Here is a 27,996-nt window from a genome sequence, read left to right on the forward strand (position 1 = left end):
CCACTTGATCGACCCACCTAGCTCTCTGCGCACCACGTCTTCTTGTACCGGTCGGATGACTCTCGAGAACCATTTTAGTCGGGTTGCTATCCGACATTCTGATGACGTGACCCGTCCACCGTAACCTTCCGATTTTCACTCTGTGGACGATGGTTGGTTCTCTCAGTACAGTAGCTGATGCCGTTCGTGGTGGTTCATTCGCCTTCTCCAATTCTCGTCTTCTATCTGCACTACGCCGTAGATGGTATGCAGCACCTTCGATTCGAAAACTCCAAGGGCGCGTTAGTCGTCTGCACGTAGGGTCCATGTTTCGTGCCCATAGAGGACTACAGGTCTAATCAGCGTTTTGTAGATGGTCAACATCGTGTGATGGCGAACTTTGTTCGATCGTAGAGTCCAGCGAACTTCAAAGTAAGCCCGTTTGCCTGCCATAATGCGCCTCTGAATTTCTCTGCTGGTGTCGTTGTCGGCGGTCACCAGTGAGCCCAAGTACACGAATTCTTCAAACGCCTCGATTTCATCACCGTCGATATGAATTCGGGGTGGTGGGCGCGGTGATTCCTCCCTGGAGCCCTTGGCCATTATGTACTTTGTCTTCGACACATTTATGATCAATCCGATTCGCCTGGCTTCACTCTTTAGTCGGATGTACGTTTCCGCCATCGTCTCAAATTTACGAGCAATAATATCAATATCATCAGCAAAACCAAGCAACTGAACGGACTTCGTGAAAATCGTACCACTCGTGTTAATCCTCGCTCTCCTTATTACACCTTCTAACGCAATGTTGAACAGCAAGCACGAAAGACCATCACCTTGCCGTAACCCTCTGCAAGATTCGAAGGGTCTCGAGAGTGTCCCTGATACTCGAACTACGCACATCACTCGATCCATCGTCCCCTTGATCAATCGTATCAGTTTATCCGGGAATGCGTATTTGTGCATAATCTGCCATAGCTATTCTCGATCGATTGTATCATACGCCGATTTGAAATCGATGAACAAGTGATGTGTGGGCACGTGTATTCGCGGCATTTCTGCAACACCTGACGGATGGCGAACATCTGATCCGTTGTAGCGCGTTCACCCATGAATCCAGCCTGTTATTGCTCCACGAACTCTCTTGCAATCGGTGATAGACGGCGGCATAAAATTTGGGAGAGTACCTTGTAGGCAGCGCTCAGTAGTGTGATCGCGCGATAGTTCCCGCAATCCAACTTATCGCCCTTTTTGTAGATGAGACACACGATACCTTCCATCCATTCCTCCGGTAATACTTCCTCCTCCCAAATCTTGGTAATGGCCCAGTGTAGTGCTCTAATCAGTGCTTCTCCACCGTATTTTAGAAGCTCGCTTGGTAGTTGATCTGCCCCAGCGGCTTTGTTGTTTTCAACCGGCAAACCTCCTCCTCAATCTCTTGGAAGTCAGGGGCCGGAAGTCTTTCGTCCTGTGCACATACTCCTAAATCTGTTACCACGGCTCCTTCGGTACTTGCAACGTCGCCATTGAGGTGCTCATCGTAATGCTGCCGCCACCTCTCGACCACCTCACGCTCGCTCGTGAGAATATTCCCGTAATTATCTCGGCACATGTCGGCTTGTGGCACGAAGCCTCTGCGCGAGCGGTTCAGCTTCTCGTAGAACTTTCGTGTGCCTCATTCGCTCTCGTACGGTGTTGCAGCATTCTCGCCCATGCTGCATTCTTCTCGATTTTCAACTGTTCACATTCGCCGTCTTACCAGTCGTTTCTGTGATTCGGAGTCGCGAAACCTAGTGCTGTAGCCGAGGTACTACCTATGGCGGATCGGATGTCCCTCCAGCCATCTTCAAGTGTAGCTGCGCCAAGCTGCTCTTCCGTTGGTAGGGCCACTGCTAACTGCTGCGTGTAGTCTTGAGCCACTTCTACGTTACGCAGCTGCTCGATGTTGAGTCGCGGCGTTCGACTTCAACGCGTGGTGATAACTGTCGAAAGTTTTGAGCGCATGCATACAGCTACTAAGTAGTGATCCGAATCTATATTCGCACTGCGGTATATGCGGACATTGGTTATATCCGAGAAGAATTTACCGTCGATTAGAACGTAGTCGATTTGGTTTTCTGTTTGATGGTCGGGTGATCTCCAGGTGGCTTTGTGGATATCTTTGCGGGGGAAGAAGGTGCTTCGGACTACCATACCACGGGAGGCTGCAAAGTTTACGCATCGCTGGCCGTTATCATTAGATACGGCGTGCAGGCTGTTTCACCCGATTACCGGTCTGTTCATTTCCTCCCTTCCTACCGGCGCGTTCATGTCGCCGACAACGATTTTCACGTCACGCGGCGAGCAACCATCGTATATTTGCTCTAACTGCGCGTAGAACGCTTTTTTCTCGTACATCAGGTCTTCCTTCGTGTGGGCAGTGGACGTTGATGATGCTGTAGTTGAAGAAACGGCCCTTAACTCTTAACATGCACATCTTTGCGTTGATCGGCTGCCACCCGATCACACGTTGTCGCATCTTGCCCGACACTATAAATCCTGTTCCCAGTTCATTGGTGGTGCCACAGCTTTGGTAGAAGGTAGCCGCTCGATGCCCGCTTTTCCACACTTTCTGTCCAGTCCAACAAAGTTCCTGCAACGCCACGATGTCGAAGTTACGGGGATGTAGTTCGTCGTAAATTATCCTGTCACATCCTGCGAAACCTAGTGACTTGCAATTCCATGTTCCAAGTTTCCAATCATAGTTCTTATTTCGTCGCGTGGGTCTTTGCCGATTGTATCGAGTCGTATTTTCTCCTATGTTATTCGCAATGGGATTTTTACGGGTGGCTTATTGGGCCTACGCCAACACTCCTGTCTCGCCGGAGGGCCATCGTGGCAGTTCTGTTTAACGTCCCAACCAACTCTGGGACGACCACGCTGATAGGGGTATCACCTTGAATCTAACTGGGCGTGATGCAGCATTTCTCACTTAGTCGCTGGATGCCAGAGCAGACGCTGTTTGAGACGCACCACCTTGGTGAACAGACGCTCGGGTCGTACCTCCTCAATCTAGCTGAAGTCAGATGGACAACAGTGCCCAGGCTGCACTACCAGCTAAGCACACAACTCTTAGCAGGCGGTCTTTGTCATCGTTTGACCCGTGGAAGCATGAGGTAGGAGCTTGTGAGGATCAGAGCTATGTTAGACGCTCTCCTTATCGACTCACCGTTTTGCTGGAAACAAGTAAAAACAATTTATTATTTCTCATAAGGCCACATGAAGTAATTTTAGCCCGGGAGCGGGCGCGTCGGGTACTGAGTACACGCACCATGAAAAATTCACGCTTGCGGTATACAGCGTGAGCGTGGCGTCGCTGCAGGTAGTCAAAAACGCAACTGCTCGAGGGTTAAAAATGGGTTCGCGGCTCAGTAACGCGTTCACCATTTTAAATTTCACCTTTAATCGCCTTCTAAAAACCACAACTCTGCTGCTAGGCTACGACGGGCAATTTCACGATTGAGTCTTGCTCCGTTACCCAATTCCCTGGGCCTGGTATACACAAATCAACTCGGAAAAAAGAAGGAAGCTAATTTTCCGGCAGTTTGTGTTTCGCATCAGCAGATATTTGTTCCTCGTTTGTTCAGCTTCTTCGCTGTTTTGTGAATCGCAAAGGATAAAAGTGCTTGGTTGGCTGTGCTCCCTAACTTGTATACCTACAACAGCCCTGGTTGAAAACGTACCCACTGTTGTTTACGCACTTGATGCACACACTAGGGGTGAAATGTATGAAAAGAACTAGCAGAGTACTGCGAGCTGTAGTAGGTAGATACCCTCAAACTCTGAAGTATTAGATGAAGTTCTACCCTACCTTGTTCGAACAAAGCTGGAACACAAAAGAGTTGACGTGATTTGTTTTCTCCCGAAAATTGCGTCAATCGGTGTGAACGGAATCGACGAGTATACACACCAAAATTTTTGAAATGCTTCCAGCACGCCAAAAATCAGCAAAAGAAATTGCTGAATTTCAGCAACATTTTTGCTAAATTTCAGCACAACTTTGCTGATCAACTGTCAAAATTGCTGGATGGTTCAGCAAGTTGAAAAATAATTGCTGATACTCAGTAATTTGTATTGCTGAATGTAATCAGCACGCCAAAAATCAGCAAAGTTTGCTGATTACCAGCAAAAATATTTTGCAGTGTAGCGTAGATATCAGGTCAAAAAGTTCCCCCTCGAACCGGCAAAATATACTTGCGCGCCAAGGTAGGTACATCATCGCAGCTGAAGAGAAGGAGTGAGATGTTTCCGACAACAGTGACGAATAATGTCGACGAAACGAGGGAATCTTTTGTTCGAGAGTGACAGAAATTGGGGCTTGACAGCAATTTTTATTTCCTACGTCAGATTTGCTACCGTGTCGTTCTACCACTGGCTGGCTGGCTGTACCAATAATGTGCTGATGCCGCGCTGATGTTAACGCAACAGGGAAAGCTTCCGGAACGGAAAAGTTGTGAATTGGAATAGGAGGATGATGTCTGACATGGGTACAAAGTCTGCTTGGTGGAAAAGCGACGATCGTCGTTATCAATTTCGGCTTCGTAATTGACATCGCTGAATTTAGGAAAACTAATTTATTTGGCATGGATATGGTTGGTTTTCAATTGCGCACATAGGAAGTTAGCATTTGGCTGAGCAATCAATAAATGAGTGTGCGTCAATATCAGATATCTGTATATTGCTGACTGATTCTGATTGAAAAAAATGCTTCTCAGCGTAGTGTTCTTTGAACACTTCCATAGTGATTGGCTGAGTGCTTCCGCTGCCAATGTATGTTGCATTTGTATGTAGTACGGCAGGCACGTAGACACTCTATGCCCACGGAAGTCTAGGAAATTTTCATTGCAAAGTTTCTGGGCCTACCGGGAAACGAACCCGCTACCCTCAGCATTTAATCAAATTGTTCAGCAAAAATTAAACAATAACTTGTGCCCCTTTTCTTTCAAAATGTAAAGAAAAAAAAAACACCATTGTTGGTGCTCAAGGACTTTTGAACCTCAAAGCTGCAGCGAAGAACCAAGTCATTCTCCACATTCAAAAATATCCTTCGCAACCTTAACAATATTTTTGCAATATTGTGTAGGAACTGCACAAACTAGCTCAAGAACATCCATCGAGAGGAGAGACAGCAAATCTCATTTCGTAACCTTTCCGTTCCGTTTAGTGTTCCGAGCCATAGCTGAAGAAAAGCTACTCTGCGACTTTGCCTGGTTTGGCTTCCGGAAACGAAAAGCGAGCTGTCCCATTCTTTGGCCATATTCTGCCAAAACGGAGGCCACAGATCGACGACAACTTAACATTCGTTTCCACCACCGTCACCATCATGCATCGTTGCTAGTGCTAGTTCCTGTCCATGGTTGTTGGCAGCTAGCTCCAAGACAAACTGCGGAGAGTCGGAGCAACCGTATCACTTCCTCGCTGCGCTATCCACGCCTGCCAATCCTAACCGGAGCTGAACGTGAAGCGGAAAATTTATTTATGAGTTTTCCTCATACTTTTTCTTTGTCCATGAAGGACGATGACGTCGACGGCTATAAAGCAACGATGGTGGCGGGCTTTGTGGCATTTTTGAACAACGTTCCTAGTACATACAGCAATCACATACGGCCGGGGCTTTCTTCCGACCGGCAACCGCAAAGTTTTCGTCATTTTTGCAAGCCAACAAAAAAAAAATGAAAAACAAGTGAAGTCGGAAAGGAACCCGATGCAAGTTTTTCCACTCGTTCCCGTGTATTGAATGTCATCCGGTAGCATGGTTTAAGGAAGGGACTACCGAAACCGGGGTCAAATTGAACAGCGGGGTGAAATTGATCATTCAGGTACCAAATTGTAATTCCATACTAGGAACTCTTAAGCATCGGAATGATCTTAAACTTTTTATGTCATCTGGTTCGTAGATGTCTAGAGATGAGTGTAGACTTTCAGTTTTTTAGAAAAAAGTTTGTTTTGCCTTATTTTTTTTTAGAAATTTGCAATGCATTTCTCATTTGGCTGAAATTATTGCTACTAATCAATCGATTGCTAATAGGACTTCCCGTAAACTCTCTGTTTTAACAATTTTGGTAGAGCCTTGGTTGGGATGATATGTAGCTAATCAGAACATGAAATAGTTATAAAAAAAGTTCATTTTATGATGAAATAGTCATTTATTGTGATAGAAATCACTTGTTTCCAATGAAATTGCCTACCTTTAGGCGTTTAAGGAGAAATTTCAAAATTTGATTTTGCATTTAAAGTATTAAATTCACTAGTTGTAAGATTTTAAACGCGTTATTAGGTTTTAGAAAAACAAAATTAAGCGGAGAAGGAAATTTTCCTTTCCAACCGATGTTTAATTGTATACTGATCAATTTCGCTCCAAAGTGGCATTTCCATTTTTTTGAATATTTGGAGTTATTTAACTTAAAGTTTAAATTTGTTGAACAAAATTCTGTCACATGGTTCCATGGAGATCCACAGAGTACTGGTTTTATATAAATGATGTTGGCAATATTTGAATTAGCACTGATGTTATCCGCAAAAGTTGTTTTAAAGTGATCAATTTGACCCCGGATTACGGTACCTAACGTTAACATTGTCAAGCAGGGAAGACGTATTTCTTGGGATGCGAATTGAACGGAGCTGCAGTGTGATTGCAATATCGTATGAAAAATTAGGAAATCTCCCCGAACAATGGTTCAACTTACATTTGGAATGCTTCCGTTCTGTTGGTCGTTCATGAGGATAAAAATGCCAAACTAGAGTATTTCGCGCATTTTATCCACAAAATCTGTAAATTAAACACCAATAAAATGCGAATTTCCGGAAAATGGTAGTTTCTCAAAAAATACGATATGGTTATCTTTCCGGACAAGGGCGTAGCCAGAGGGGGGCAGGGGGGGCATCATTAATTTTTCAGGTATTCCCCCAGGGACTTCTTTACAAACTTCTTCTAGGATTCCCCCAAGGGTTTCTTCAGGAATTACTTCGAAAATTTATCCAAGAATTCCTCCAGAAATTCCTTCGGGATTCTCCTAAGGGATTTTTTTTCTGAAATAGAAAAATAATAGAATAGAAAATAAATTTCCCAGAATTCCTCTAGAGATCCCTCCAGAAATTCCCAAAGGAATACCTCTAGGAACTTCTCTAGGAATTTCTCCAGGAATTTCTTCATGAATTCCAACAGGAATTTCTCTAGGAATTGCTCCTAAACATCTTTCAGAAACTATGTCAGATTCCCCCAGAAATTCATCCAGAAGTTGTTGAAGGAATTTCTCCAGAGATTCCTTCAAGGATTTCGCCAGCAATTACCAAAGGAGAACCTCCAAGTACTTCTCCAGGAAATTCTCCAGGAATTACGTAAAGAATTTCTTCACGAATTCCTCCAGCATTTTCCCTAGGAATTGATCTAGGAATTGCTCCTCGACTTCCTTCAGAAATATGTCAACAATTTCTCCAGGAATTTTTCACAAAAATTCTTCTGGAGATTTTTTTTAGAAATTTTTCCAGGAAATTCTCCAGGAATACCCTCAGGAATTTTTCAGGGATTCCTCCAGGAAATCCTCCAAAGATTTCTCCAGGAAATCCTCCAGAAGTTCCTCTAGGGGTTTTTCCTGGCAATCCTCTAGGGATTTCTTCAAAAATTCTTCCAGGAAATTCCTGGAGGAATACCATCGGTAATTTTTCAGGGATTCCCCCAGGGACTTCTTTACAGCTTCTTCTAGGAATCCCCCAGAGATTCCTACAGGTATTCTTTCGAGGATTTATCCAAGAATTCCTCCAGAAATTCCGCTAGAAATTTCTCCAGGATTTTCTCAAGGGATTTTTCCAAAAATAGAAAAATAATAGAATATAAATAGAAATCTCACAGAATTTCTCTAGTAATTCATCTAGTAATTATTCCAAGAATTTTTCTTAGAGATTCCTCCAGAAATTCCTCCAGGTATTCTTCCAGGGTTTTCTCCAGGAACAACCCCAGGAATTTCTTCAGGAATTTATCCAGGAATTGCTCCTGAACATCTTTCAGAAATTATGTCAGCAATTGCTCTAGGTATTTCTCCATGAATTTCTCCCGAGATTCCATCAGAAATTGCTTAAGGGATTCCTTCAGAGATTTCTCCATAAAAAATCTCTTCAGGTAATTCTTTGAAGATTCCTTTCTGAAATCCTCCAGAAGTTTTTCCAAAGGTTCTTCCAGGTAATCCCCCAGGGTTTTTTTTTATCTTTTTATCTTTTATTTGGAGCAGGGAAAAGCCCGTTTGACCTGAACTATCAATTTAGCTCTCTCTCAAATGGGCGCAAAACCTCCTCATCTTTTCGCATAAACAGAAATAACAAATCCATCCATACTGCTAGACTTAAACTTAAATTTATACACCACTTAATAAGCCTACCTATTCCGTACAAATACTTCATTAAACAATCTTTTTATTGCTGGACGTGACAAATTAAAATCGAAAACGTGATAGCATTGATTCAACAAACGAGACATATTGGCAATGGGTTCGTTGTGGCCATAATTGGTACGAGGAGTAGGAAGACGAAGAAAACTGTGCGAACGGAGATTACGACGACGAATATCAATATTTAACAAATTCAAGATATTAGGACAATCAATACGAGACTGTAGCACATCAGATACGAAACAAGCCTTTATGACATTACGTCGGTTTTCGAGGATCGGTAGATCGATCAGTAAACACCGATCTTCATAACGAGGAAGATTGAGGGGGTCGTTCCAGTGTATGACGGAGTGTAAAGTGAATGAATCTGCGTTGGATGGATTCTATTTGGTTGACGCTATTTCTATAGTAAGGAGCCCAAACGACAATCGCGTACTCGAGTGTGGAACGGACTAGAGAGCAGTATAAAGCCTTTAGACAGTAAATGTCCGTAAAATGTTTAGCAGCACGAAAGATAAAGCCTAGGCATTTAGACGCTTTGGATCTATGATCTTTGAAATCAAGTTTACTGTCCAGAACAACACCTAAGTCCTGTATCGACGAGACCCTATTTAGCTGTTCTCCAGCGATGGTGTAATCGTATTGTATCAGGTCTCCTTCCAAACGAAATAACTGAGCATTTTGACGGATTCAAGCACATACGATTTAGAGAGCACCAGGAAGTGAATTTATCTAGCTCGTTCTGTAGAACTGTGGTGTCGCGGTAACAGGTTATTTCAAAATACACTTTGAAATCGTCAGCATTTGATAGTTTTAAACATTTGAGTTCATCGTTTACATCATTCAAATAAAGTAAGAATAAGAAAGGTCCAATATGGCTACCCTGCGGTACACCAGAAGCGACACGAAAAGGAGCAGACGTTGTGTCACCTATTTTGACTGACATAGTTCGACCAACTAAATAAGAGTGAAGCCAGTCTAAAAGACTGCCATTAATCCCAAGGCTTTTAAGCTTGGCTACCATGATTTGGCGATTGACTTTATCAAAAGCAGCCGAAAAGTCGGTGTAAATTGCATCGACCTGCTTGTGATCCTCCAGAGATTTCACAATAAATGACGTATAGGCAACTAGGTTTGTGGATGTTGAGCGTTTTTCGATGAATCCATGTTGAGTCTGAGAGACGTAGTTGGCACAATTATGTTTGAGAAACCCCAATACGACGAGTTCGAATAGTTTGGACGTAGCACACAAAGCTGCGATTCCCTTTTTGCCTTTCTTATAGACAGGAAGCACGAATGATTTCTTCCAGTTACTTGGGAAAAGGCCAGAAATTATGGAGCGATTGAAAATGGTGGCTAATGGTGTCGCAAGAGAAGTGTAACATCGTTTGAGTATAATGGCAGCAATACCGGGCAGGAATGCCGGGATTCAGAAATTCTTCGAGAATATTCTCCAGGAATTCCTTCAGGGACTTATCAGGGATTCCTCCAGGTATTCCATCAGGAATTCCTCCAGTGATTTGTTCACACATTTCTTCAAGGATACCCCCTTGGATACCTTCAGGAATTCCTTCGAAGATTTTCTCCAGGAACTCCACCAGAAATTCCGCTAGAAATTCCTCCAGGAATCTATCTAGGGATACTTTCAGAAATAGAAAAATAACAGAAATCTCTCAGAATTCTTCTGGAGATTCCTCTAGATATTCATCCAGTAATTCTTTCAAGAATTCCCCTAGAGATCTCTGCTCAAAGTAAGCCTCCAGGAAATACCCCAGGAATTTCTTCCGGAATCTCCTGGCACCCTTCAGGAGTCATGTCAGCAATTCGTCCAGGAATTTCTCCTGCAAATCCTCTAGGGATTTCTTCAGAGATTCTTCCAGGAAATTCTCCAGGAATACTTCCAGGAAATTTTCAGGGATTTCTCCAGACACTCCTCCAGAGATTCCTCCAGGAATTACTTCAGGGATTACTCCACGAATTTTTCGAGGCATATTCCCAGAGATTCCACCAGGGAATCCTTCAGAAATTCCTCCAAGGGTTCTTTCAGGAAATCCTCCTGGATTTTATCAAGGGATTTTTTTTTCAGAAATTTCTCCACCAATGCCTCCCACCAGAATTCCTGTGGAGATTTCTTCGGGAACTTTTCCCGGAATTCTCCCTGGGATTGCTCCAAGAACTCACCCAAAAAAATGCTCATGAAATTTCTCCAGAAATGCCTGCTGGGTCTAATCTAAGAATTCCTCCAGGAATTACGCCAGGAATTTGCTCAGAAGTTTCCACAGTTATTCCTCCAAGGATTTCTTCACAAATTTCTCTAAGATTTCCTCTATGAGATTTCTTATGAAATATTACTAAGGGTTTCGCCCAGAATTCCTCCAGGAATTTCTCCAGAATTTCCAAGGAATCCTCCAGAAATTTATCAAGGATTTCTTCTAGGATTTCCTCATGAGATCTCTTCAGAAATTGCACTAGGTATTCCTCCCACAATTTATTGAGGAATTCATACAGGTTTATTTTCGCAAGTTCTTACAAAAATTGCTTCAGGAATTCAAAAATTCAATTTTTTTTTGGAGGAATTTCTTCAGCGAATAGTATTGGAAGATAATTTAAAATGGACGCATACAGGTACCACGAAATCCTAGGTTAGTCCTCAAAAGAGTTCATAATTTCCAAAAAAGGTCAGCTATAATTTCTGATGAATGTTTTGTAGACATTGACAAAAAAGAGCAAAATAATGCACGAGTAAATTAAAGTCCTGAATCTTCCAGAAATCGGTCACCGCTGCAGGACCACGTTGGTTTGTGTAGATCAGGCGAGCTTTTCTTAACGTTTTGAACAAAATAGAACAGCGTGACTGCTGAAGGGTTAAATAAAGCTTTTAGAATATTATGTTATTATATTCAATTTCATCATATTGCGTTTAGCTATAAAAGCTAGAAGGTACATATTTATTAAGAGTGCTTGTCCCCCCCCTGACCGAAAAGCTGGTTACGCCCTTGTTGCCGGATTCACGTGAGCGTACGAGCAATTGCAATAAATGCGTGATTTTTACTCATATTATGACCGTCATGAGGTTGGTTGAAAATAAGTATCTTTAGTTCAGTCTTCAGAGAGCGACTAACAAATTAGTGTCCGTGCTTTTTGTATTGGATATAGCTCTATGGCAGTCGGTCATCTGCGATTCCAGATTATTGTATCTCATACAACTCATATGACGGAAATTATCAACATCTTTTACTCACCTTTCTTGGACACGAATCCGCACGGATGGTCGAACAGGAAGTCCCGAAAGTAGTTGCAGTCCGGATCGATTCCGGGCTCCTTGCACAGACAGGTGGGCCGAAAAAACGGAAACGCCTGCAGCGTCCGCAGGGCTGCCTGACACTTGGTCACAGTCACCGTACTGCAGGCCACTGTGGGGAGAGAAGGGGAGAACACAAAATCGTTGATAAGCGTTTATGTTCCAGGAAGTGTTACGAGTTTTGCGTTTGTCGTTGAAGCTTGCTTTTCCCATCCCGTCGCCATAACCGCATTTTCGCATTGCCTACTTTGGCGTTTTTTACGAGCGATTATAATTTCATACCATATCAAACGTGCATTACAGAATACTCTATTTACAAATACATAAAAATGATGCTGGCTAGGTAAGTGAAATATTTGCTGAGCAATACAGCCATGTTGTGATGACATTTTTATCTTCCTTAGTATAATCGTGGTATTTTCTTGTGATCGGGACAAGTAAAGACAAATATTTGGCCAATCAAGCCCAACAAATGACCAACACAACGTGAATCATAACAATCTTGGATGAATGTCGGACTTGAATGGCAAATATTTGGCATAATGACAAACAGTGTAATGGCACCTTAATATACTTCGAGCTACAGTTCACAGCAGCGAACGATGGTTGATATAGTACGGTCCGCCGTGGATCAAGCGAATTAATTTTCAATTAAAAACCAAAGTCAAAGGGACGCTAACTAACGTTCACTGCAGCACCAACCGCTCAGTAGGTAATGATGATGACATGGGCGGAAGTGGCGAAAAAGTGGCGTGGAAATTGAGATTTTCCCAATTATTCACATCGATGGACGCCGATATAGATTAATCGTCCGGACCGAGCGCGCGCGCCAGAGCATGTCAGGCGAAAATGATAGCATCACAAGAACGATTTGAGAAGTTTATTAAATTAGACCGGTCTCTCTTTCCATCGATTGTGCTTTGGTGGGGCGCGTGGATATTAATAAAATAAAGCTGAGAGTTTGAGGCACCGACACTCGAACAAATCTCACAACATTCTTGATGGGTTCTGGCGTACACATCTTCCCTGGATATTCAGTTGCCTCAGTTGCTTTGCTGCCATTAGGAAGCAAATGAAGATTTATTTACGCCAACACCGGTATTCAAGCCTTCCATTCGGCAGCAGTAGCAGCCACAACGAAAAGAAAGAAAAAGAGCAGGCACTTTGGTTTCGGTTACATCATCCATCTTGCGTCGTTGGTGGACGGGCCTCGGCCGTCGTCGTATTTGTGCTGGAAATGTTTCATTTGTTCCACCGAAATCTGTCATAAAAGATGTACTTTGGTTTGGTTTCTGACGCCGTCCGGTTAGGGTTACCAACTGTTTTATTTGATGTTGTAAGATTCTCGGTCTTGGCTCCGCCCACCAGCATACTTACCATACCGGCCAGACTAGGGCTTAAGTGTCCTCTGCTGTACGTAGGAGTCGTCTCCATTCGACTCGTCTTCACTCCCCAGTCCTGCACTTTGCGAAGGGTTCGCAAATCGTTCTCCACTTGATCGACCCACCTAGCTCGAAGACACCACGTCTTCTTGCACCTGTCGAATTGGTCTCGAGAACCAAGGAGGCGTAATCGGGTTGCTATCCGACATCCTGGTGATGTAACCCACCCACCGTAGCCTTCCGATTTACGTGGTGTGGGCGATGTTTGGTTCTCTCAGTAGCTGATGCAGCTCGTGGATCATTCGCCATCTCCAAGTCCCGTCTTCCATATGTACTCCGCCGTAGAAGGTACGCAGCATCTTCCGTTTGAAAACTCCAGCAGCGTTTTGTAGTTTTTTGCGTATTTTGTTTTGAAGCTAGGTAACTTCGTGTGAAGGCGAAGTTTATTCGATCGTAGAGTTCTGCGGAGTCCAAAGTAAGCTCGATTTCCTGCCACTATGCGTCTCTGAAATTCTTTGCTAGTGTCGTTGTCGGCGGTCGCCAGTGAGCCCAAGTACACGAATTCTTCAACCATCTCGATTTCATCACCGTCGATAGAAATTCGGTATGGCGGGCGCGGAGTGATTCCTCCCTGGAGCCCTTTGCCACCATGTACTTTGTCTTCGACACAATAATAACTAATCCGATTTGCCGGGCTTCTTTAGTCGGATGTACGTTTCCGCCATCGTTTCAAATTTACGAGCAATAATATCTATATCATCAGCGAAACCAAGCAGCTGAAAGGATTTCGTGAAAATCGTTCCACTCGTACTTATCTCCGCTCTCCTCATTACACTCTCTAACGCAATGTTGAACAGCAAGCACGAAAGACCATCACCTTGCCGTAACCCTCTGCGCGATTCGAAGGGACTCGAGAGGTTCCCTGATACTCGAACTACGCACATCAGTCGATCCATCGTCGCCTTGATTAATCGTATCTTCTTCTTCTTCTTCTTCTTCTTCTTCTTGGCGTAACGTCCTCACTGGGACAAAGCCTGCTTCTCAGCTTAGTGTTCTATGAGCACTTCCACAGTTATTAATTGAGAGCTTCCTCTGCCAATGACCATTTTGCATGTGTATATCGTGTGGCAGGTACGAAGATACTCTATGCCCAAGGAAGTCAAGGAAATTTCCTTTACGAAAAGATCCTGGACCGACCGGGAATCGAACCCGTCACCCTCAGCATGGTCATGCTGAATACTCGTGCGTTTACCGCCTCGGCTATATGGGCTATATCGTATCAGTTTATCCCGAAATCCGTATTCGTGCATAATCTGCCATAGCTGTTCTCGATCGATTATATCATACGCCGATTTGAAATCGATGAAAAACTGATGTGTGGGCACGTTGTATTCGCGGCATTTCTGCAACACCTGGCGGTTGGCGAACGTCTGCAGAGATGGCATTTCACCGTAGCGATTCACTGCGGCGTCAGTTTATCGACCACACTGGGGATAGGAACATTTTTCACCACACCAAGAAGCCAGTTTCTCTTGTTTTGGGTGGTAGGTAGACCAAGCGCTAGTGCGTGCTCTTGCTCGTCCGCCTTGGATCGAGTGTGGCTCACTCTTTCGCGCGCATCGCTCTCCGGCGCTCTCCCGTGTTTTCACCCAGCAGTCACCGAATTATCACCATGGTGTCGCCGGGGCGAGAACTCTCCAGCGTTTCACCGCAGCGCGCACTCTGGCGCAAAAACCTCACTGGAGCGCGCACCCGGGTGATTTTTTACACTTTCACCGAAGAGAATTTTAAATCGCTCTCGCCGCACTGTTGTATGGCCTAGTGCTCAGGGAGCTAAGAGATTTATTTCTACCCACCAAGCTTGCGCGCATCCGAATCGCAGTGGTGGATCCACATATAAGAGAAGGGCTCCTGTTCAGATGCACAGCGTGAGTGGTGTATTTTCTATTTCTCTTTCCCACACTGAGGATATGGACATCTCTGAACGTCTGTTGCGTTTTGTTAAACCATGAATCCAGACAGATATTGCCCCACGAACTCCTTGGCAATCGGTGATAATCGGCGGCATAAAATTTGATAGAGTACCTTGTAGGCAGCGCTCCGTAGTGTGATCGCGTGGTTGCTGCCGCAATCCATTTTTCGCCGTTTTTGTAGATGGGACACATTCCTCTGGTGATACTTCTTCCTCCCATATATTGGTAAAGACCCAGTGTAGTTATTTTACCAGTGCTTTTTCACCGTATTTTAAAAGCTCGCTTAGTAGTTGATCTGCTCCAGCGGTTCTGTTGTTTTTCAACCTTCTCCTCAATCTCTTGGTCGTCAGGGGCCGGAAGTTTTTCGTCCGGTGCCCGTATTTCTAGATCTGTTACCACACTATCTGCGGTGCTTGCAACGTTGTCATTGAGGTGCTCATCATAATGCTGCCGCCACCTCTCGACCAACTCACGCTCGCTCGTGAGAAGATTTCCGTGATTGTCATGGTATAAGTGGGATTGTGGCATGAAGCCTCTGCGCCAGCGGTTTAGATTCTCGTAGAACTTCCGTGTGTCCATAGCGTGCTACAGCTCTTCGGTTATGCCTGTTGTTGCAAAATTCTCGCTCGTTCTTCTCGTGTTTTATCTGTTCATATTCACCGTCATACCAGTCGTTTCTGTGGTTCGGGGTCACCCAGCCATCTGCAAGTGTAGCTGCGCCAAGCTGCTACAGGAAGTGTGAATACTGGGTAGAGTTTACTTGCGCGGGTGTTGACCAAGGGGTTATCAATAGTGACTGGCGGTGCCCACAGTATGTACCAAGTAGTGCTCAGCAGCTGAAGGTTTAAGACGGAGAGGAGCAATAATTCCGGCCAAAGAAACGATGTACGGTTCAATCAGGCAGTAGGTTCTGACGTAGATCCAATTGACAAGCAGTTGGAAAACGAGAAACTCGCCAAGGAGAAGGCCTTCGCGAAACAGATGCCGGCGTGAAACAAGCCTCCCGCTCGTGGATGAAAGAGCAGCTGAAGCAAGGACAGGCTATGCGGAAGCTGCAACTCCAGGTTGAGCATGAGCATGAGCATGATTGACCGCCCGCGGTTGCTCCTCTGTTATTGCAAGGACAGCTGCATTTACACAAAGAACCAACAGATAATGCTTGGGACTAGCCTTCTCCTCATTGTGTAAATGCTGGCATCCCAATACTTTTTTAAAAAGCAATACCAGCGCCGGCCGCGTCCGAATGCAGGTCAATTGAGGATAGGGAAGGAAGTGATGACGTGATTTTTGCTTAGGCCAATAACCGAGGAATTCTCTGCGTTACTACGAGTAATCACTAGGAGTTTGGATACGGGATGGGATGATTTGTTAGGGGCTTTGTTTTGGTAAACAAATTGCTACAATCACCCACCAGACCGATTCTTGTTTTGCTATGAACGATGCACTCGCGAAAAATTGAATACGTCCTCACATACGCGACATGTCAGGGAATAATGTCCACCGCACAATCAATTCGAGAAAACAAACCCGTCGTACGGCTGATCCCGGATACCACACTCACGCCCCGATCACTATATTTCAACTACCGGATGGCTTCCAGCCATTTCATTTTTTCAAACGAGTTTCGCGAAAATAAGAAACGGAAGAAACACACATCAATACCCGTGAAATTACGAAACTGTACTCGAAGAAACAGAACACGCGAAATTACGAAACTAAGCTCGAAGAAATCGACGCGGACACCATGGTCTACCAGCCACTTAATCGTACGGTAATCTTAATCTTTCAAAAAAAGATGATGCTTCGCCGTTTTGATCGCTGCTTGTAAATCTGAAATAGAGCGGGAGCTGCAACTCCAGGTTCAGCGCAAAATGAAGAAGCAGCTATTGGATCATGAACAGAAGCTTCAGCATGTTCGATGCTCAACTGAGTGCTAGGCAAGAGTTTTTGAAGAGCGAGATGCAATCCAGAGGCAGTTAACCAGTATTGTTAACAAAGTCAACGCATTGAAAGAACAAGAAGGTCGTTACTGGTAGAGCTTCGGTAGATGATTCGAGAAAGACGGTAAAGGAGTGTTTGCAGGCAGTCGAAAAACCTTCGACCGTGTTTTGTAAGGAGTGTAACTAAAAAGAGCTGATCGGTTGAGAGTAGGCAGAACTTCGCTGGCTGTCAAGGTGAAACCGAAATCATAAAAAAAGTGCCAGTCAGAAGACGAGTGAAGATAGCAAAACCGCGAAGTCGTTTGAAAAAGTTCGTTCGCAAATCAACCGGGGTTGTAACAGGTTGTAACCTGCGGAGTAGCAGTGTTGCTGACGGGCCGAGGCCAAGCTTTAACCGAATATCCCGACCCGACAGCAGTTGGTAGCTCAGAAAGTGGTATCGCAACATCTCCCGTGGAGAAACGGAAGTCTGGTCGGCTCGCATACAAGATGGCGTATGGATTCTCTAATCTGGAGAATCTGAAGCGGTTGCAGAACTGTTTGCTGGGCGACATACTCAAGGCCGGGATAAATTGGTTAGTTCTATAGAACGGATATGGGGATTCTCTCGGCTTTTGCAGCCGGTGAACTATAGAACTCAGTTTCAGACGTGATAACCGATCTAAGGAATCTGTACGGGAAGCCGGAAAAGTTGTTGAAGACGCTGCTGACGAAGGTCAGGAACGCTCCAGCGCCGAGCGCCGATCGCCTGGAAACAGTCATAAATTGCGATATAGTGATGAAATAATAATGCGATCATTTAAGATGGCAAAACTCAGCGATCATCTCAACAATCCGATGCTGGTGCAGGTGCTGATCGATAACCTACCACCGAACTACAAGCTTAATTAGGACTGGTATAAATAAGCGCGGCATGAAATTCTCCGACACGCCCTAAAACCCACTGAAGTCCACTGGGATTCTTTCCCGAAATGCCTTCGAAAACCCCTTCGGGGCTGTCCATAAACCACGTGGTCATTTTTTTGGGACTTCTCAAACCCCATCCCCCCCGCGTGGTCATTAGTCCATACAAAATTTTTTATTCGTCCATACAAAATGGTCATTGGCCGAAACCCCTCCCCCCCCTCATGACCACGTGGTTTATGGACAGCCCCTTAAAACTGCATTCACCAACCCGCCATTACACCCCATCAACCTCTTAAATCGCTCATGGAACCACCTAAAACTACCGGTAACGCATCTGAAACCCGCTGAATACCTCCTGAAACACCCTCGGAACACCGGCATCGACCTACAACCCTCCAAAACCCCAGGAAATGCCACTGAAAACCCATTTATCTCCCCAAAACCCACTGAAAATTCTTCAAATTTCCCTGACACTCCCTGAAATGTCCCTGGAAACCTCATGAGGCGATCTCGGACCACCTGTAACGACCTGCAATCATTCAGAACCCCAGCGAATGTATTCAAACCCCCTCAACGCCCCAGAAACACACGGAAAATTCTTTGAATCTCCTGAAACGTCTCCTAACCCCCGAGACCCCTTCAAATCCCCTGTAATGTATCTGAATCCTTCCGAAACCCCCTAAAATGCCTCTTGGGTCCCTTGGAGCCCCTGTAACTCCCCTGATACCGTTGATTTTTTCCCAGTTACTCCCTTAAAATAACCCTTGGTACCCTGGAAAACTGGAGTATTCAGGGGTAATTAAGGGGAGTTCATGGACTTTTCAAATAACTCTTCCAGAAATAAAACCTTTTTTTTTAATTTTTATTTATGTGTATTTTAACTTAAAGGCTAATTCTACACTCATGAAATAAAACCTGTTCTTATAATACTAACTTAATGTGTGCACAAAAGTTCCTCTTTTGAAGTTTTATTTCATGCCATTTTCCATTTCTGTATCCATCCCATAGGTCTTTGCCGGATGTATCAAGTCGTATTTTCTCCTATGTTATTCGTAATGAGGATTTTTACGGGTGACTTGTTGGGCATACGCCAACACTCTTGTCTCGCCGGAGGGCCACCGTGTCAGTTATGTTTAGCATCCCACTGTGACGACCACGTTGATGGGACTACCACCTTGGATCTAGCTGGGTGTGATGCAGCATTTATTACTTAGCCGCTGGATGCCAGAACAGACGCTGTTTGAGCCGCACCTGCTTGGTGAACAGACGCTTGGGTCACCAATCTAGCTGAAGTCAGAAGGGCAACAGTGCCCATCAATTGACCCGTGGATGCATGATGTAGTAACTTATGAGGACCAGACCCAAGCAACCAAAAGTTCGGATTCCACTTGAAGAACGAACTCAGAAGTTCAAATTTGGTTCAATTTCGGTTTCGTTGAACTTGATTCTCCAAAAAGTTACTCATGTATTGTTTATGAACTTGGAAGTACATATGCAAGCTTTTGACTTCTCTTCAAAACGACATTGAAGTCGAAAAAAGGTTCAGAAAAAAACTTTCTTTGAACTTTAGGGCAGAGTTCAATCAAATTTTAACCGAACTCATGTTGAACGTTTGCGTGCCACTAAAGTTTAAATACAGTTCAAATGGACATATACCAACAACATGAAATGTTCCGTTCCGAACTTGTTTTAAACTTGTTTTGAACTTGCTACTCAAAGTTCTGATAAATATTAACCGTACCAAAAGTGAACTTTACATGAACTTCGGAGACAGCGGAGCTCGGGAGAAATTCACATTCAATTAAATCACTCGGCAATCGAGCTTAGCAGCCACAGCTTGTGTTAATTTCACAAGTACACTTTGTTTCACTATTATATTTCAACGTACTTACTTGAAATCCACGCAAAGAATCCGTGTTGTGTGGCTCAAAGGCTGCCCTCTCAGCGAGCAACTGCTCCACCCAATGTTCCGCCGGAGTTTTTTTCGGCTACGGCAAAAGGCTTCCAGTTTTGCCTGATGTTTTCCATCCCGTCTCACTTGTCGCGCACAGCGCACCGGTGAACGACGCGATCGTAGTCACTAAAACTTATAATCTTTTCAGAATTACCGACACTGGCACTAATTTATTGCTTTGCACTTGCCTAAACTGCGGACCAAAACAAACTGAAAATGTCAAACTGTGTAAGTTCACAAAAAGTTCCACGTAAACTTCTTCCGAACTTTCGGCTTCAAAGTGTTTGTCTCGCAGAGTATTTCAAGTTCAGAGAAAGTTCACACGCGAACCTGATTGAGCACTAATAAATGATATCAGCACATTGAGTAAAATCCCTCAGTGCTTAACAATCCAAACATGGAGTAGTGGTAAGGCGTCGGCTTTCAACGAGGAGAACCCGAGTTCAAGTCTCAGTAACTAAAAAAACATCGAAAAAGTATTTCAAGACATTAGTCAATAAGGATTCCACATACGCTAATGTCTCTCAATCAAAAATTACTTTTGAAGACTAAGCACCTTTTTTTCATTTTACGGAAGCTTATTTTAAAGCTGAATAGCGTTCCTTTCAGCGGCACAAGTGTACTTTTTATGAACTGAAGTTCGGTTAACTACTTAAAAAGTGAGTTGTATAGAACGCTATTCATCTTCCTTCGAATAGCTGATTAAGCCCAAACATGCTGTTTTATCCGAACTTTTTTTTGCTTGGGGAGCTATATTGAACGCTCTCCTTATCGACTCACCGTTTTGCAGCCCAGGGTGACCTGCGGACCCTTCGCAGAGGGCGGAACTGGAGACACACAGCTATGGATCGAATAGAATGGAGACGATTCCTATGTACGGCAAAGGTCACTCAGGTCCTAGTCTGATCGGTAAGGTAAGGTAACCCCGAGCAGAAGGGCATACCTTACAAATACCATGCGAAGAGCAACATCTGCTCTAATACAAATTTTTTTTATTGCTGCGTTATTCTGTGAAATGTTATGAGAATGTCGCAATAACAGTTGGAGGTATTTGAGCAGAGTTTGGTATTGATGTAGTATTTGTTGGTTTAGCAGTGAAAATAACCGAAGAACAAGATTTGCTATTATATCATGAAGTCATTGAACAATTGAAACATTCAATAACTAGAAATGTTATTAGTTTGCTATTTAATAACTATGGGATAACAAATACAGCACTTGAAATTTTAGGTATGCATTCAATATTGAAATTGTTATTTCCTAGGTGTTATTTATACAAAACTTTGGAATTTGTTTTTGTTATTTTGCCTCTTATTACCACCTAATAAAGGGCATATCAAGGTATGGTAGTATTTAAGATAAATACCTTGATATGTTATTCTCTTGTTATTTTCTTCTGCACGGGACCCAATCCAAGGTTTGTATTACTCGTTACCCTGTCAACTCTGACCCGTGGTTCCACTTATCTTCTATCCTTTTGATTTCTCGGTACTCAATTCAACTTTCTTGCCTCAACGGCCACTAAGTACGTCATGCTAAATTAGGATATTTTTAATGCATTTCCCATTGCTACAAGGTTGAAAATCAGATCTCAGGACAAACATAGATTCGGCACAACCAAACAATCTAGCAGCCCTAACCAATCCTCGGCTAGAATCGATCTTATTCAACCGCACAGAACCAGCAAGCGACATTCGTTCTGTTAGAAAAAAGAAACGCAAAGAACAAAAATTTCCCTAACAAAGCAAAAACGAAACGATACCGTGTGCTAGCGCAGCGCTCTGCTCTTGGTTCCATTTCGGCACAAAACACACCGTTGGGTGGTTGTTGAAGTAACCCGGGCCAAACGAGTGGGTTACAAGAAAGCAACTCAGCTCGATGCAAAAAGAAAAACGTATAAATACATTTTCCGTGTGCAGCAAATTTTATGGATCAATAAAGAACCTTGAATAATTTATAAGCTTCTGTAAAACGGGACTCGGGTGAGCGAGCAGTGTGAAACGGAAAGCTCTACGTAACCCGGTGTTTTCCCGGTGTAATAGGAATACACAGCAGCTGAGCGCGCGCGGAGAGGTGCAACGGCTTCCGATTTGTGCTTGCTTCGGAGCAGAGGAACTCCAAACCGGAAGACGGGTGCTTCAAGTTCGACGATTGTGTAACAGCCAGCTAAAGCCAGCGCCAGCAGCGTGGGGGTAAATCGACAACATTTTACGTGCTGCAACCGCGTGTCCTAAGAAATTGGGTTATTCCAGTGAAGGCACTTTTTTGCTCTCCTGACCTTGCTGCGGAGTGAACAAATTTACCTTTTCAAAATTAGCTTTTTCGTGTGAACTTGATCCAATCTGGGTCTTTCTGGGCTGCAAACAATTACACTGATTGTTATCTCGAAAATGGCAGACAAAAGCAATCAAAGACGGCAAAAGTCATTTTTATTTGGCTAATTTGTACAGGCAGTTGAAATACGGTGATGTGAATGTAGCTGGTCTTATCGTTGGAGGCGAGAAAAAAAACTTTTCTCATTTGCTTTTTTTTTTGTTTCTGTGGATATACCGTGAAATACATTTCTGAGAGGATTCTGTGGGAGTACAGAGCAGTCGTTCAATGCTTAAAGCAGAGCTGCTGGAAGTTGAACAAAAAAAAAATAGGGATAGGTCATTCACACCGTACTCCCATGCTGTATGGGCACAACATCTCTGCCAACAAATTCTGATTACATATATTTATTTGTTCATCATCACATTTAAGACACGACATAATCAATAATAGAACGCCACAATACTCGGGTTGTGGCCGCCGCTCTCCATCCTCGGCCGCGCCCAATGCTCGCCAGGTCACGCTCCTCCTGGTCCGCCCATCGTGCTTCCTGCGCTCCACGCCTTCCAGCATTCTTGCAACATGCCCTGCCCACTGTATCCTTCCGGCTTTGGCCACCTTCTGTATACTGGGTTCGCCGTAAAGTGCAGCGAGTGCACATCATTCTCCTGCACACCGCCGAAGATCGTCTTAGGTCCTCCTCGAGCATGGTCCATGTCACCGGTCTTTTTAGCACCTTGTACTTGGTATATTTGGTGCGGAGGTGAATCTTTTTTGACCGTAGTTTCTCCTGGAGCCCGTAGTAGGCACGACTTTCACTGATGCCGTGCCCTCTTATTTCACGACTCACGTTATTGTTATTCGTTAGCAAGAAATCAAGGTAGGCGAGTTCTTTTACCACCTCAAGAGTGCCCCTGTCGACCATAACATTGCTGCCAAGGCTTGTCCTGTCTCGCTCAGTCCAACCAACTAGCATGTACTTTGTTTTGGCCGCATTCACCACCAGTTTGACCTATGCTGCTTCACGTTTCAGGCAGGTGTACAGTTCTGCCACCGTTCCAAATGTTCTAGCGATAATGCCCATGTCATCCGCTAAGCTCACATATTGACCAGATTTTGTAAAAATCGTTCCCCGGCTGTTGAACCCGGCTCGTCGTATCACACCTTCCAGAGCGATGTTGAAGAGTAGGCATGAGAATCCTTCACCTTGTCGCAATCCACGGCGAGATTCGAATGAAATGGATAGTCCATCGTGTTGCTTTAATCAGTCTAGTCAGCTTCCCAGGAAAGTTGTTTTCGTCCATGATTTTCCATCGCTCTGTGCGGTCGAAACTGCCGTATAGGTACCACTTTGAAGTCGATGAACAGGTGATGCGTTGGATCCTGGTATGCACGGCATTTCTGGAGGATTTGCCGTACGGTGAGATATGGTTAATTGTCGATCGGCTGTCGATGAAGCCAACTTGATAACTTCCCACGAACTCATTCGTTTTAGGTGACAGACGGCGGAAGATGATCTGGGATAGAACTTTGTAGGCAGCATACAAAATAGTAATCGCCCTGAAGTTCTCACATTCCAATCTGTCGCCTTTCATGTAAATGGGGCAGATTACCCCTTCCTTTCACTCTTCCGGTAGCTGTTCGTTTTCCCAGATCCTGACTATCAGCCGATGCAGACAGGTGGACAACTTTTCTGGGCCCATCTTGATAAGTTCAGCTGCGATACCATCCTTACCAGCTGCTTTGTTAGTTTTGATTAGAAATCCTCTACATAGAGATGAGCGGAAGTTACATACGTCGATTCGGCAACGCTGTTTGTTTTGTTTACAACAGCTGCCAACACTTGCTACAAAGCTAGATGTTCAAACTTTGTGCGTGACTTCGTTGTGGTTCAAGTTGTTTTGTTTACATTTTCTTATTATGGTAGATTTTTGTTTCAAAATTTTGTTGAAATAGCGGAGCAATCGAAGAAATCTGAAATTCATTGCAAAAGTGTTACGCCAATCATATCGGCAGAAGTGAAGCAAGAAGCAGCAATGGAAGTTTTTTCGACAAGTTCAGCAACAAAAGTGTCGTCATAAGCAGTGTTGCGAAACTCATGCTCACGAGTAAAAAATACTCACTCACCTTACTCATTTGCGAGTAATGCTCACGCTGTGAGTTACTCGCGTATGAGTATACTCACGCGTGAGTAATGACGTCATACTCTCGCGTGAGTATTATTCACTGGTGAGTAATACTCACGCGAGAGTATGACGTCATTACTCACGCGTGAGTTACTCATTTTACTCACGGTGAGTTTAGTGAGTAAGTTATTTTTGTTGGTTTGAAATGATGTTTTCGTTTGTTCTGTACTGCAATGGTGATTATTTATATCCCTTTCGTGACGAACCAGCACAATTGTGCTGTTGAGCGGTAGCAGATTTGCACATTTTTTTCATCTGTTTAGACTTTGTTTTATGTGATGTAAATTGTTTCAATAATTCAGCCATTACTTATACTTGTTTGTGTGTAAACAAACTTTTGTTTACGTTGCCAGTAAGATTTATCACAACCAGGTAAACAAAAAGTGGACAAAAACCGTAAAACATGAAAAAGTTTTGTCTGTCGCATAATTTTCATTTCCGATTTGTCTAGGTAGTCAAACTTAGAAATCGAAAGATAAAGAGTAGTTCTTTCAATTGAGGTAAAATAATTGTTGTTTCGTTGGGAAATCTAAGAGTTCTGGAGAGCCAAAGTTGAGCCATTTGTATGGAGATTTTATTTTTTTGCGCTCCGTCACGAAAGGGATATACTAGGCACAGTTTTCGAGGAAAGGTAGATCTTCTCGAGAGCTTTGGCGCCATAGGCTAAAAACTCTTATTGTTTACCTACGCATGCAAAGTAATATAATAAATTGGGAAAGCTCTATATTTCGCCACACTTTGTGAATGGTATAACTTTTTTCGCATACGTCGGGTCACTTTACGGTATTCAATAAAGGTGTTTGGCATATATTTACCTACCTTCAAATAAAAAATGGTAGGGTCAATTACAACATCTCCTAGGTCCAAACATTTAAAACTTTTCTTTTCTGCATACATTCGATCGTTTTTTTCCACATGGCTAGTTTCTATTACTGTGCAAAAAGATAGGGTAAGTAATGGCCAAATAGTGATTTCGCTTCAAAATTTCTTAAGTAGGCAAGTAAGGAAAAAAGTTTTACACTGGTAACGCCTCCCTTGTTAATCCAAAAGAGCTGTAGTTTTTTTCTGCGCGGAAAAATAGTCCGTTCTATTATTCCGTAAGGAAAAGTAACGTTTTTCCTCATACTAAATACTTGATCAGTTTGTAATTTAAAATTCACAAAAAAATAGTAAATTTACTTGAGTACTCAACTTTCGAACATGAAACTTACACACTAAACGCATCCAGCAAAGCAAAAACCAGCAAAACGAATAGTTGATTTTTAAGCAATTTTTTGCTAGAATCCGGTACAACTTTGTGCCCTATCAGCACAAATTGCTGGATGTTTCATAAAAAAGTGCTTAGACTTGATAGAATAGGGCAGATCGGTGAAGTACCAGATTTGTAGTAATGAGCTGAATTTTAGTATGGTGAGAAGGTTAATTATCCGTTTCTGTAGTGAAATGGTGCAAAAAGCGTGGGTATTATGATTCCTTGCCTAATTTTATGCTGTTTGAGCAAAACTTTGGGCAACAGTGTTGTTGTTTTCTTCATTTCTTGCAACATAAACAACATAGTTATCCAAAGTTTTGCTCAAACAGCATCAAATTAGGCAAGGAATCATAATACCCACGCATTTTGCACCATTTCACTGCAGAAACGGAGAATTAACCTTCCTACCATACCAAAATTCAGCTCATTACTACAAATCTAGTACTACACCGAACGTGCCCCATTGAAACAAAACTTTATTGTAACTTATGGGTGACAAAAGGAACAAATTGCCGGGGCCCATAGCGTAGTGGCTACACGTTCATTTCATAAGTGGATGGTCATGGGTTCGATCCCAGCCCCGGTACTTGCAATTTTTCGTGAGTTGCTCTTCCCGAGAGCAGCTGGCACCTGACCTTCTTCAGAGCATATGCTCCAACGGACCCGGAAACCTGGATATCGGCTAACGGCAACTCATAATGAACCCCCATTCGGACTGGAAAAGGAACAAGAGCCATACATCAACATCCCCGTGCTCATCATTCTACCATGATAGGGTAGAAAGTGAATCCAGTTCGATCTAGTAGAATTATAATAGAATACATTTAGGAGCTGTACAAAGTGTAAGTACAGCTTCCAATTGGAATCGCTCACGCAGTGCCCTAGTGGACAAAAGAGCTGTTAATTAGGTGAAGTGATTGAAGAATGAAAAAAAGGAACAAATTCTGAAGGAATCCCATGAGCTTTTTCAAGTATTGGTTTGTTTTTTCATATAAAGTTGGACCACCTATAGTTGGACCATGATCCTGTGAAGCACAGTCTATGTCCTATCCTTTTTCCTTCCCTTCTCCGTCAGGTAAATGATAAATAGGCTCGTGTTCATGGCGATGGCTCAAATTTCCCGAATGGAGGAGAACGTGCCTCAAGAGCCGACCTACTGATACCTGATACCTGATAGTTGGACCATATGAGCCTCGGACCTAAAAACAAAAAAAAATTGCCGAGCAAATTACTACCTACCAGTAACATGGCCAGTAATCACACCCAGGAAACCAATAAACAGCTAAAATGGCATTAATTCAGCACTATATGCGCCTTTGCAGCAGGTCTGCTGCTATCGAGCTGTCAAATCCAAGGTCAATTCGGCTACCAATCGAGCACACCACGCAATGCCGTAAAATTGCTTTAATGCAATTCAGTATCATAATTTATATTTTATCTAACTCATTTTGGTATCATAATGACCAGTTTTTCCGAACAGGTTCATTATGCAACTTAAATGAGTTGCATAATGAAAAATAGTTGTATAACGTTCATAATGTAACTCATTTGAGTTGCATTATGAACATTATGCAACTCAAATGAGTTGCATTATGAAAAAAACATTGCATACAATTTTGTATGGAACTCGTTGCAAAACTCAATTTTTTCAGCACTCTTCGTATTTATCCAGCTCGGCAAGCCTCGTTGGATAAATGTACGACTCGCACAAGCATGCAAATACATTTCGAACTCAATTATATGTGAATGTCACGCCTGCACTAACAGAAAAAAATCACTGTTTCAGCTTAATTCAACCGCCCATTCAAATCAGCATCACGTCCTGCAAAAAATTTTTGGCTTCACGCCAGTTATATGTGAATGACAGCCATTTCAGGGGATTGATCTCTGTCTACAAGAGGTTTGAGTTCAAACAAAAGCCCTCACGTTGAGCTGTTGGGCTCAAAGGGGACCTCTTCAGGACCACCCTTAACGGAGCGCTTAGAACTAGCAGTAAGATACAATTCACTAGAATAAAAAAAAAACAATAGAATTATTGACAAGCAACCTTGTCTACTGATTCAATACATTCGCCCCAATAAAACATACCATTTTAATGTTTGATAGGATTCCAAGCCTTTAGATAAATTTTAGATTACCGTATGAATATGAGTAAAGCATACTCGTGAGTGAGTATCTGCACGTCAATACTCACGAGTGAGTGTGAGTTGTACAGCGCTTACTCAAATGTGAGTAATACTCACGGTGAGTTTAAGGTGTACTGCTCATACTCATGAGTGAGTTTGACTAGATGTGTGAGTACTCGCTCATTTCGCAACACTGGTCATAAGCATGAGCTTTTAAAAGCAGAATTAATATTTTTTTATCTTTTTACTAAACATACATATGCC

General features: G+C 43.3%; 1 protein-coding gene across 5 annotated transcripts in view; it reads right to left on the reverse strand.

Annotated features, from left to right (window-relative positions):
- The window catches only part of LOC109400030 (uncharacterized), a 1,200,131-nt gene that overhangs the window by 204,850 nt on the left and 967,285 nt on the right, over positions 1 to 27,996 (reverse strand). For all 5 annotated transcript variants that reach the window (XM_062846297.1, XM_062846295.1, XM_062846296.1 and 2 more), the window contains exon 4: positions 11,642 to 11,812. In XM_062846297.1, coding sequence (XP_062702281.1) covers positions 11,642 to 11,812 — 171 coding nt within the window. The remainder of the gene's footprint in view (positions 1 to 11,641; positions 11,813 to 27,996) is intronic.

The sequence above is a fragment of the Aedes albopictus genome, chromosome 1 (genome assembly GCF_035046485.1).
Source record: "Aedes albopictus strain Foshan chromosome 1, AalbF5, whole genome shotgun sequence".
In the NCBI taxonomy this organism is placed as follows: Eukaryota; Metazoa; Arthropoda; class Insecta; order Diptera; family Culicidae; genus Aedes; species Aedes albopictus.